A 12,632-nucleotide genomic window follows, 5' to 3' on the forward strand; every position below is an offset into this window, starting at 1 on the left:
TCTAACCTATGGATGTCCCCTTTAAATTTATCCTTACCAAAAAGAAATAAAGCAAATCTAGCATGATTTTTTTTCTTACTAAAGCCATGCTAGCTTCTAGTAATCAGAACTTTTTTAAAATGTACAGAAAAACTCTATTTTAGGGCTTCCCTGGTGGCGCAGTGGTTGCGAGTCCGCCTGCTGATGCAGGGGACACGGGTTCATGCCCCGGTCCAGGAAGATCCCACATGCCGCGGAGCGGCTGGGCCCGTGAGCCATGGCTGTTGAGCCTGCGTGTCCGGAGCCTGTGCTCCGCAACGGGAGAGGCCACAACAGTGAGAGGCCCACGTACAGGAAAAAAAAAAACAAAACAAAAAACTCTGTGTTAATATTCCTTTTGGGAGTTTTGTCCATATGTGCATTAACCCACCAGTTTAGCTTGTAAACTAACTCCTGCCTTGAAGAATTGAAGCTATATTTGGGTATATTCTACCTGCTAGTACTTTTCCCATTCTTCACAGTTCCTCTGTATCTTACATACATATTGATTTACTTTTCATTAGATAATATTTTTGCTCAACGTGCTTGTCATAAGCGTCACTATCTCTGCATTCATTTCAGCAAACATAGCCTCATATTTTAGTTTTGGATGTCCTTGTTGTCTTTCCTCAGGGTACGTGAGTGACTGCAAACAGGCTATTTTGTGCTGACAAGCCATAGTCTGAATGGTGTGCAGACATAAAAATACAAATTGCATGTTTTGGATTTGGGTTTAAACTGGCCTCATTAGCAGCCAATCTACTAGGTAGTCTATACCCATAAAACATGGATTGAGAAGCAAAAAACAATTTCTGAATTTTGGTTCTGCTTTTCATGCTGGATAAATTATTCATTCCCTCGTGCACCTTTATAAGAGAAAATGGCTGATGATTATGCTTACCTTTACAGATACATCACAGAGCTAATATGAACTATTTAGCCTAAAATAACTGAAACTTTTTAACACTAAAATCAGATATATCAATATAATGTTGTAGTATGCAAAAACTAACCTAAAGACTATCTTGTTCTCTTTAAAAGAGAAAGTTTCTTTCCATTCCCATAAAAGGTATACATAAAATTACATTATAATATTATATATCATTCATATATATGCCTATATATGATATATATTATCCTTTTAGCATAAAGAAAGCTACCTAGGTGACCAGGAGTATGAAACACTGAAAAATTGAGTGTTTTCCTTACCTGCCATTAGTTCACATTTACTTTCACTGAATTCATGGGGCAGCTGCATCCTGGAAATGCCTATTTTCACTGACCACAACTTCAGCAAACAGAGGTCCCGGTGTGTCTCTTAAATTCTGGGCTTCTGTGAAACTCCTGCTGAAGTCTGGATACCTGTGGGTTGAGGTAAACTAGTTCCACTGATCAGGGTCTTGTTTCTTCTGCTGTTTGACTTGAGTGTGCTTAGCCTCCAGCTGTCTGTCTGTCATCCTAGAATAGCAGCCGGAGACAGCCTGTGTGGTATCTCTTGGGCAGGAAGGTTAAGTCCCCTGGCATGAATTGCATTCAGCAACTAAATAAATAAGATACCTTGGAGATGGGCTTTTATTCATAGGAAACCAGATAGCCTTTTTGATGATAAAATATTTATTCCCTATTATCTTCTTGTTGCCAGGACTACTGCTTATGGCACATTTCTTAAAAGGAGCTAGAGTGCTAAAGCGGTTATAGGAATTAGTAGGGTAATTTTTATTTTCAAGAATATCTTGAATGATATTATATTGCCCAGAACTGAGTGTGATTTGACATTTAATGTTGATTGAGATCATACCATGTCCCACTTTAAGTCAATACTTCCTCTTTTTAATCATTGTTTTCCTCTAAGAAACAACATCTTCACTTTATAGCTTAAGAAAATGACCAAACCTAGTCACTTGGAAGGCAGCTAAATGAATTAATCAATGTGAATTCATGTAAGTGTTTAGAAAAATCTAACTACTCAAAATGAACATTTAGTGATAATTTAACTTTATTTAACACAATTTTATTATTTTAACTATTTACAAAGTACCAGCTAAGTCCTATTGGAGACCCAAAGGTGTTAGGATCTCTGACCTGCAGGAGCATTCTGTTTAGTAGGGTATTAGTATACAAATACAGATCATTCTACACCAAGGCAGACTCTGATAAGCACTGTGCTAGGAGTACAAAGTACTAGAAGGATATGGAATTCTGACTGGGAGTATCCAAGAGGACTTTGAGGAAATGCTATCTTTGAGTTGGAACTTGACAAATAACAAAAGTAGGTAACATTTATTGAGTGCTTACTAAATGTCAGTGCTGTTCAAAGTACTTTAAACTTATTAATTCCTTTAATTCTCTTGATTAACATTATAAGCTGTCTTGTTATAATTCCCATTTTACAGTTGTACAAACTGAGGCACAGAACAGTTAAATAATTTGCCAAAGGTCATAGAGCTAGTAAGTGATGGAGTGAAGTTTCAAATTCGAGGAGTCTTGCACCAGAATGCTTACTGTTATTCTTAACCATAACACCATACTACTTCCTGTCAGGGAAAAATAAGATGTCACCAAGCAGATTCACAGCAGCAGCTCAGCTACAACCATGGAGAAGGGAAAATTCAGGAATATTTGGAAAGGCTAAAGTTTATTAGTGTGGTTTGAAAGTGGAGAAACAAAAAATGGATTGAGGAATTGTAGACTATAAGATGTACACAGAATGCAAGGAGGTTTGGATTACAGAAGGTTGGATTTGCAGGTTTGGCCTGAGGAACAGCAGTGGGGTACAGGAAAGTGCCTGATCAGATTTTTGTCAGAGGAAGACCTTGTGGAGAGGAGGACTGAGTGACTGAAGAGAAGGACATCCTTTAGGGATCTATTAATTAAATCATTAAAAAACCAGTTTTTGAGCTTCTCCTATGTGCCAAGCACTGTTCTGAGTGCTGAGCATATAGCAAGGAATAAGGGAGACAAGATAGACAAGGCTTCCAATTTCATTGTTTGAAAGCATATGGAAATAAATGGATGAATAAGCAAGATAATTTTATATGGTCCTGAAGAAAGAAATAGGTCAATGTGATATGACAGAAAGCAACCATTGGCAGGGGAATGGCCACTTTGGAATGGTGGTCAGGGAAGGCCTCTCTGAGCAGGTGACATTCCAACTGAGGCCTGAATGACAGAGGAGCCAGTCACGGGGAAGGAAGGGGAAGGGTTCAGCAAAACAGGATTTGGGTTAATGGAGAAAAGCAGAATTAATAAATGCAAAAGCTCTGGATTGGGAAAGAGCTTGGAAGGTTCAAAGGACAGAAAGAATGCCAAAAGAAGTGCTTAGCAGAGATGGGGAGGGATACAAGGCGAGGTTGGAGAGTTAAGCAGAGCCAGGGCCTTGTAGGTTAGAGTAAAATATTTGTGTTTTATTTTAAATGAACTGGGAAGAAATTGGAAGATTTTAAGTATGTTTTAAGAAGGTGAATGGCTTACTCTGTTTTATATTTTGAAAAGATCACTCTGGGTAATATATGGAGAATGGATTATAAGGGGACAGATGTGAAAGCAGGAAAATCAATTAGGAGGCAAATTGCAGAGGTCCAGAAAAGAAAGAGATTATATGGCCTAGACCTTGAAGGAGGAGAGGTGGATGGATTAGGGTTACATTTTGGAGGCAAAGTTAAAAAGATCTGGATTAGGTGCAAGATATGGGAAAAAGAAAGGTACCAATGATGACTCCAAGAATTTTGAACCCACTGAATGGTGTGGTGCCTGTAATGAGCTAGAGAGAACTAGCTTGGGAACAGGGGGAGTTACGAGTTCTGCTATGGACATGTGGGGCTGTTCGGGGGGGTAACTAGGTCGCCTCTTTGAGGATGTTAAAATATGGATGAGAGAGGTGGATACCACAGGAATTACAGTTATGCCATTAACTGACAAATGTGACTAGATATTAGGGCGAGGGCTTTGATAACTTCAGGTTTGAGTCTGAAAAGGGAGGAAGGAAGACATCCCATTAACCAACATGATAGAGTAGGAGAAGTTTGGCAAAGAGAAGGCTTAATGAAAGCCAGGAATCATGAGGAAATTCCCATTTGAATAGTGGACAAAGGTACAGGCTTTAGAAGCTGAAAGACTTGGGTTTGAATCCTAGGTGAGCCGTTTACCAAACCCATGTAACAAGTTACCTGGCTGCCTCAGCCTCCGTTTCTAATCTAGAAAATGAGAGAAATGATTTGGTAATGATAAGATAGTGATAAAGAGTAAATGAAATGATATATGTAAATGCTTAATACATAGGAATCATGCAATAAATACTATTATCACTGTCTCTTATAATTACTATTATAATAATAAAAATAATAATAACTGTTGGGATGTGTGTTTTTGTTTTGTTTTGTTTTGTTTTTTGCGGTATGCGGGCCTCTCACTGTTGTGGCCTCTCATGTTGCAGAGCACAGGCTCCGGACGCGCAGGCTCAGCGGCCATAGCTCACGGGCCCAGCCGCTCCGCGGCATGTGGGATCTTCCCGCACCGGGGCATGAACCCGTGTCCCCTGCATCGGCAGGCGGACTCTCAACCACTGTGCCACCAGGGATGTGTTTTATTTCTATTGATTATTACTAAGATAATAATGTTCTGACTATTAGTTCCTTTTAAGCAAGGCTTGCAAGGATATTAATCCAGATTTGATATTCAACTCTTTTTTTGCTATATTTAATCATCAAAACAAATTACATATTATTTATGTACTTTTCCCAATTTACAGATCAATACACTAAGGCTCAGAAAGGGTACCATGTGTAAGGGTACACAGCAAGGAATTGGAGCCTACCTGGAAGAGCCAGGACTCACACCTAGATCTGACTTGCTCCAAATAATCCTGAACTCTTCCCCAACAAATCACCAGTAAGATAAAAATACCATTGTACCACTTTGCCAGTTCTCTGGGATCTATGCTGAGTGAATAAATTCTGTTTTATAAAAATGTTATTAGCGGGCTTCCCTGGTGGTGCAGTGGTTGAGAGTCTGCCTGCCGATGCAAAGGACGTGGGTTCGTGCCCCTGTCTGGGAGGATCCCACATGCCGCGGAGCGGCTGAGCCCGTGAGCCATGGCCGCTGAGCCTGCACATCCGGAGCCTGTGCTCCACAACGGGAGAGGCCACAACAGGGAGAGGCCAGCGTACCGCAAAAAAAAAAGAAAAATGTTATTAGCAAATCACCACCGTGGTTTTCACAGTGTCTCATGGAATTTTTCAGTGCTGGACAATGTGCCTCTCAAGGCCTGTCTTTGGAGGACATGAAGAAAAGTCTTCAGTTCTCACCCATTGACAAATATGGTAAGTATACAGATTCGTCAGATTGACTAAGGAAACTACCCCTAGGAAGGTGATGTCTGTTTGATAATAAGGGAGGTAAGATTCTATTTTGTAATAAGTAGAGATGAAGGGTACTTTAAAAATATTATATTATAAAAACACAAACTTTGCTCTTGTAAGTCTTATATAAGTCTACAGTAAACTTTGCATTTAATAATGTGTGCATAAGTGTGTAAGTGTATGTGGAAGTATACGAGAGTGTGTGTGCCCATGGGAAAAAGTACAACTCTTTTTTGAAAATAATCTACTGCATCTTGTCACATTCCAAACACCTTGTTTCCACCTTATTGAGTCTACTACCTCGAAGTCCCACATTGTGCAGGTATAGGGAGGAAGAGTAAATTCCTCCCTACAGGAGGAGGTGAATTTCCACAATTACATCATATCCTTGCTAAAGAGGAGTGTTTCCTCTTTAGCAAGTACCAGATGGTAAAATGTGAACCCAGCTATTCTCTCAAAAAGCTGGAGAGGAGGTGATGGTATCACTGATGGGATCTGTTTTGCACAGGACTATTTTAGAAAGAATTAATAAAGCTCTTTGAAATAGTTAACATAGCTCTGTGCTCGCCCCTGGAAGCCAGAGGATAGGCAGTCCCCCTTATCAGCTGCCATATAAATGTGCCAGGCCTGTGATGTCCTTTCTCCCACCTCTAAGCCTGAGAAGCTCTATATTTAATTGGAATTTTAGTACAATGGGCTCATTTATTCATGGGAACTTCCTTTGACAATATATATGGAGGACTGAAAAAAATGTATGTCAGTTAAAGGGATCAGATTTATTACAAGGACTGGGTTTGTGGAAGAATAAATTCGGTGGTGTGTGCCTGGTTCTGTGATATAGATGGCAATAGACCCTGCAGCTTTAGAATCCTCACCAATGCACCTCGGCTGCAGAGTATCATACCAAGGCAATAGGAAGCCTCTAAGAAATGAAGAAAGATATTGTTCTGGATAGATTCGACAAACTACTTGGGAACACTAAAGAAAGGAAACTTTGAGCTTCCGACTCCCAGTACGTGTCTAGAATGCAGTCGAGTGCTTTTTCTCATCAGCTACAACATAATTGGCCAATCCAGTAATGGGGGAAAATGTGCTCTAAGTGTCACATCACCATATTTTTTATAGATATAATATCATTTTTTCCAAACTTTTACAGATGTGACTGCACAACCACAAAATAGAGGGCACCCTTTGAAATGTGTGCTTTGACCAGAAGTCTTTTCTTTCATGGTGGAGTTTCAAGATGAAGCATTTCTTAACGATCTGTTTCTTAAAGGGATAAAACACTGAGCAGAATTCCTCAAAATGAAGTTAGACAAAAGTGATGCAATGATTTAAAAAAGTAGGGTTTTCCTATGCATATATGTACCCGGAGTAGAAGAAAACATTAGCATGTTTGAATGGAGTGACAGTCCCAATAGACAAAAACGATATATTCAATATCTCCCACTAGGAACATCACATCGTATAAGAAAGGACTCTTTAATTGCCCTCCATTTCTACTTCATAAACTAGTTGTGGTATAACAGCAACTTTATGAACTGTTTCTTCCCCACCCACAGAACAGGGCTAGAGAATGAAGATAAAATTAAGTACCTAACTGTACTTGAGACCTTTCACCCTGAAGTAACAAAACACGTAGACATGGTTCAGTCTTTCCTTAAAGCCTGTGTTCAAATTTCATTTGGTCCCTCTTAAGCTGAGTGACTGCACAGAGTCTGTCCTTCAACTCTGGTGATGATGGTATCAATAATAAATGTCAGCATCCATGCCCTGCTGATTTTGCTACCCATCTCCGAAGGCGAGCCCTCCCACACTAGAAGGACGGATGCTCCACTGGAGTCCTATGGAGAGAGAGGCATGGAGCATCATAGGCCAGAAAAATCACATGCGGTACATTAAAAGGTTGATTATAGTAATGAAAGGATTACGAGCTTATTAAAGAATCTGTCTATGCCCGGGATGAAGTTGCAGTTTCAGTCCGGACGAAAGGAAATATTTTTGCTCTAAGGTGTAGATTTTTAGTCCGCCCAGAATTAGGATTCAGTAATGTGTATCCTGCTTCCCCTAACCTAGTCTCAGCTGGCCAGGGCCAGCCTCACTAGCAGGAGAGGACTGGTCACAGCAGCATTGGCGGCAGTGGTGCTGCCTCTCGGGAGAGTCTATGTGCTGCCTAAGAGATTTTGACAGAGACCTTTCTTATGAAAATAAATATGCCCATCGAACCGCATATTGCCAGAAGTCTTAATGAAAATGTGGATAGCTGAGTTGGTTCTGAAAACTCAGCTATCAAAGGGGAGCAAAAGCAGCATTAGCTATTGACAAATGTGCCCATTTTTGCAGAAACAATGAATGGTTTCCCTACTTGGAATGGAAAGGTAACTGCTTCCCTGCTCACGTCCTACGTTCTCTAGGACTGTGGCCAGATTCTGAGGCACTAGCTCAATTCTCTGGACACACCCAGGTCTATTGCTTCAATGAGCATCAAATGCCACTAGTATTCAGACCTAAGCACTAAAGTACACTTTAAAATTGGGCTTTCAGATAGAAAAAAAGAGAAAACAACCAGAGCCAACCTGTTATAGAGAATACTGTTTCCTTTTCTCTACTGCCATCTCCACCTCCCTTTTCAGCCATCAACGGCTTTGCACTCACTATGTGTCAGACACTGTGCTAATTGTCTTATGTGCATTACCAGCCTTATGACTCCTCCCCTCTACAAATGAAGACACAGGCTCAGAAAGGTTAACAAAAGTCACAGAACTGGTAAGTAGTGGAGGCAGGGCTTAAACCCAGATTTGCCTGACATGAAGCCCATACTTTTAGCCATCATGATAAACCACCTTCCTGAACTGTACCCTTCTTAACTCCGAATTCAAAATGTCACCCGGCCAGACACCCATCACTGAGGTTCCTCTGGTCTCAGCTCTCTGTTTTCATTGTAAATTCTGCTTTTGTTGTACAATTGCTTGTCAGCAACTCTTGTCCAAACTCTCTGTTTACATGAGCCAGGAGAGGCTGCTTGGCAGCTGTGCGTTGCACTGGCTGAGGCTGGTTAAGAGAAATGGGGAGATGGGATGAAAGGCTGATAAGTAACAGCTGAACTTCTTTCCTGATGCAGGCTACGTGTCTGATCCCATGAGCCCGATGCATTTTCATTCTTGCCGGAATTGTGGCAGCTTTGAGGACAGCAGCTGACAGCATTCCGCCTTTACCTAAGGAGAGTTTCCCCCAAGCTGACAGCAACAATTCCAACCATGGCAGCCTTGCTTCCATTTATATTTTACCCTCTAAGGTCTCCTTATATTGGCTTATTCATACTGGTCCTATTTAATTCCCCACCACAAGTTGGGCTTTGGATTTGTGGCTGAGGAATGAAATGCAAAAGAGCCAAAACAGAATGTATTTGAAGAATTGTTTTTAATTTTGTAAAGGAAAAAATAATTTTATGTTGTTGGTTGGAGATGGGGCCTTAGTCGTTGGTGGGGACTTAACAGTTATGTTTTCATAGACTGAATTAAGTAGATGTGTTTGAGAGTCATGTGTTTGAGTTCTTAGAATATTGTTCATTTTCTTATCTCATTATGTCACTTAAAGTGTCCAGCCCTGTGATTAAAGATTCTCTGGTGACAAACAAAATTGACTCAGAAGTGTATTTCATTCCAACAAGACTTCTACTGAGTACGCCTTTCTTTCAGATATATTGGTAAAAACATGTATTGATCTTCAGATCAAGAAGCTTGCAAAACTATAACACTTGTTATTTGGCCTCCTCTCTACATGGTACCTCTGTGCTCTGCTTGGGTGACCCGTTGCTGTCAGCACCGAGGTGTCACAAATGCCATCGGTACCATCATGAAACCGACCCATGCATGCAAAGCTGCCATTCATACAAGGGTCTGGCACAGTGCACTGGGAGGATAGTTGAGGTACCTGCTACCTTCAGAAAAAGAGAAGTCTTCCCTCCACCCTCCCAACAAGGAAGACAGGAATGCTTCCACCAACAAAATAGTTTTGCCATTGAAAGACAGACCTGGAAAAAACAGTCAGGAAACCATGAAAATTCAGTGTTATAATTACGGCTATTCACCTTGGTAAGGGAAATAACATTAGTAAAGGAAGATTGGGCATCCTCTAAATCAAGGTTTCCGGATCTCAGAACTATTGGAGGGTGTAATTCTTCATGGGAGCTGTCCTATGCACTGTGAGATTTTTAATAGCTTCCTGGCTTCTACCTCCAGATGCCAGTAACAGCTCCCTAAGTCACAGCAATCAAAAGTGTCTCCAGACTTTTCTTAATGTGCTCTGGGGGACAAAAATCTCCCCAGGTTGAGAACCACTGCCCTAAATCCTGAGATTAGGGGGCTGAAGAAGAATGAAAGGAAGATAGAGCCTGACTCTGACTGGCTGCATTTAGGCAAAACTGCTTTCTCCTCCTCCTTAGCAATATGGATTCATAGACAAACGGAGCTGAATGAGTGCTGATTGCTCCTTCTATGTCTGTGGTAAGCTGCTCCATTCTCCCCTCTCCCCTACCAATTAGAAATTATGTTGCTTGTGGGCAATTTCTATCAGAACAGCAACACCCCCTCTATTCCTTCAGAGTCTTTCCTTATGACCTGTGGTCGCAAAGTTGAAAGTCCCCACATGTTCTGAAGAGCTTGGTGACAGCCCAATGCGAATCCATAGGTAGAAGTGAAAACCATGGTACTTCCATTTAAATTTATCCTTTTTCCAAAAAAAAAGGTCATGAAGAACCTAGGGGTAAGACAGGAATAAAGACACAGACCTACTAGAGAATGGACTTGAGGACACAGGGAGGGGGAAGGGTAAGCTGGAACGAAGTGAGAGAGTAACATGGACATATATACACTACCAAATGTAAAACAGATAGCTAGTGGGAAGCAGTCGCATAGCACAGGGAGATCAGCTCGGTGCTTTGTGACCACCTAGAGGGGTGGGATAGGGAGGGTGGGAGGGAGGGAGACGCAAGAGGGAGGATATATGGGGATATATGTATATGTATAACTGATTCACTTTGTTATAAAGCAGAAACTAACACACCATGGTTAAGCAATTATACTCCAATAAAGATGTTAAAAAAAAATGTATCCTTTTTCAGCGCCTAGCCTTTTCATTTCCCCACCCAATTTTTCTGGAGTACTCTATCCCACCAAGCAAGTTGCCAAAGGGCTTAACCATAAACAGGACCAAGGAGCTTGAAGTGACCATATGGGCAAAATGCCTTCTGGCAAAGACAGAAAAAGAGAAAAAAGGGGCTGGTTAAAGAACACCGGTCTCCACAGCCCTCCCTCTCCTCCTCTGCTCTAGGTACTTTAGGAACCAGCTGGCACCAGCCTGGGAAACTTTGGGGCTTAATCCTTTTGAGTTGAGTTGAAAGGAATAACTTTGAAAGTTAAAAATTTTTAAATATATACATACATACCAATTTTAACTAAAAGATTCACAGTAGATGTAATGCCGAATGTGTGTCTAATCAGGATTAAAGCAGGAATCCTGCCAGGTTCCCACTGAATGGAGGTCAGATCCAGAGGAATGACTGCTTCTGAAATATCCCTCTTTTAGAGAAGGATTTTCTAGAACAAATTTGTCAAGCTCCCTTTCTTTGTTCCCTTTAATTAATCACCTCCTCTCTCCACACTATATCTCCTTATGGTGCTGTTTCCCTCTGGCTCTTGTTAAGTATCTGTGTCTTGATTCCTGAGAAGGGTAACCTTTTCACAGATGCCAACCTATAGCTCACAAACACTGTTCATTACTGCACTTTTAATGGGGCCCAGGGATCATCTTAGAGCTTGTCTCGAGACCATGGGGATTTTTGTGCTTTTTTTTTTTTTCTCCTTGCTGAAAAAAAATGTCTCACTAATTGCTTTCTTTTTGTGCTGGTAAAAATGAACTTCTATGATCGTGTTTTTGCATGCTTAGCACATTAAATTTTTTTTTCCATGAGCATGCAGCACTGAGCTCACTTAGAAGATGTTCAATTAGCTATAATTGTAAGCCAAATTACAGCAGCACCAGGAGAGAGTTATTCCAACACAGTGATTATTTGGGTTAAATTATTTCCAAAGCTGACATTTCCCTGGGAAAGAGGAAAAAAATGGGTGCCAGTAGTAGGAAAAAGGGCTAGCGCTAGACAATCCATCTGAAATGAAGGACCTGATTTCTTGATCCCTCATGCTCTCTGCCTTTCCTTAGTTTCTTCTTACCTTCCTTCCATCCTTCCTTCCTCCATTTCTCCCTCCAACAATAATCATTAGCTTTGGAGTCACGTGGACCTTCTACAGTAGTTGTGTGACCTTGGGCAAGTCACTTTACCTATCTGAGCTTGTTTGTAGGATGGTGATAATAAAAATTGTGTTGTAAAGTTGCTGTAAGGATTGCAAATAATATAAAGTGCATTGAGTAGTTCCTGGCACACCATAGTCAATATTGTAAATGTTGTTGTTGTTTATTTTTATATTATGTCACCATTCAGCCAAAGAGCTATTCTACAGAAGTAGAGCATGAGAAGGGTAGAGATTTTTCTCTCTTGTGGAAATAACCATCAACATCCCTAAAAACCCCACCTTTGCAAACAGCAAACTGCCAAGCTTATGCTTTTGAGGCAGTTGGAGACAAGATGCATCAGCCTTAGACAGTTACGTCTTATTTACACCTGAAATAAAATCTGAAGAGAAATGAAATCCTTTAAATCAAATACAAGAATCAGAAAGAATTTCTCAAACAAGGGGGATGATAATTAAAAATAGAAAGAAAACACATTTACTGAGTATCTGCTATATGGCAGGGAGTGTTTTAGATGATTTTAAGTGTATTATTTCGATTAGTTCTCAAAATAGCTCTGGAAAGGGAGAATGCCCTTCCTGATTTTTCAAGTAAGTAACAAATCCAAGCTAGCATAGAATGGAATCAGGTTTCAAAACTCGGCTTGTCTTGCACTAGCATCCATGAGTTTTTCACTACAAAGTACTGCCTCCACTGTGATGGAGAAAAAGGAATAAAAATAGGAAGCATTCACAATCCAGAATTGTGGTAAAAGCAAACAAATCTGCAGTTCTGCAGTCCTGAGAAAAATTTGGGAATTAACCAGGAGAAGTTGCAGGGACAAAAATAAAAATAACCAAACCTGTCTTGATTACTATGGCTCATGATTGCAAAGTAAAACCAAAAAAAAAAAAAAAATCATCATCATTTCCTCTGTTTTAATTATGGAAAAAAGAGGGCTAGAATAAT

General features: G+C 40.5%; 1 protein-coding gene across 1 annotated transcript in view; it reads left to right on the forward strand.

The window, feature by feature from the left end:
* Nucleotides 1-8,573, forward strand: part of TNNI3K (TNNI3 interacting kinase) — a gene marked incomplete at its 3' end in the record, with an annotated part of 277,657 nt that extends 269,084 nt beyond the window's left edge. The window contains exons 24-25 of the mRNA XM_082614605.1: nt 5,257-5,336; nt 8,497-8,573. Coding sequence (XP_082470731.1) covers nt 5,257-5,336; nt 8,497-8,573 — 157 coding nt within the window. The remainder of the gene's footprint in view (nt 1-5,256; nt 5,337-8,496) is intronic.
* Nucleotides 8,574-12,632: the final 4,059 nt, after the last annotated feature.

The sequence above is a fragment of the Mesoplodon mirus genome, assembly GCF_964341445.2.
Source record: "Mesoplodon mirus genome assembly, chromosome: 3".
In the NCBI taxonomy this organism is placed as follows: domain Eukaryota; kingdom Metazoa; phylum Chordata; class Mammalia; order Artiodactyla; family Ziphiidae; genus Mesoplodon; species Mesoplodon mirus.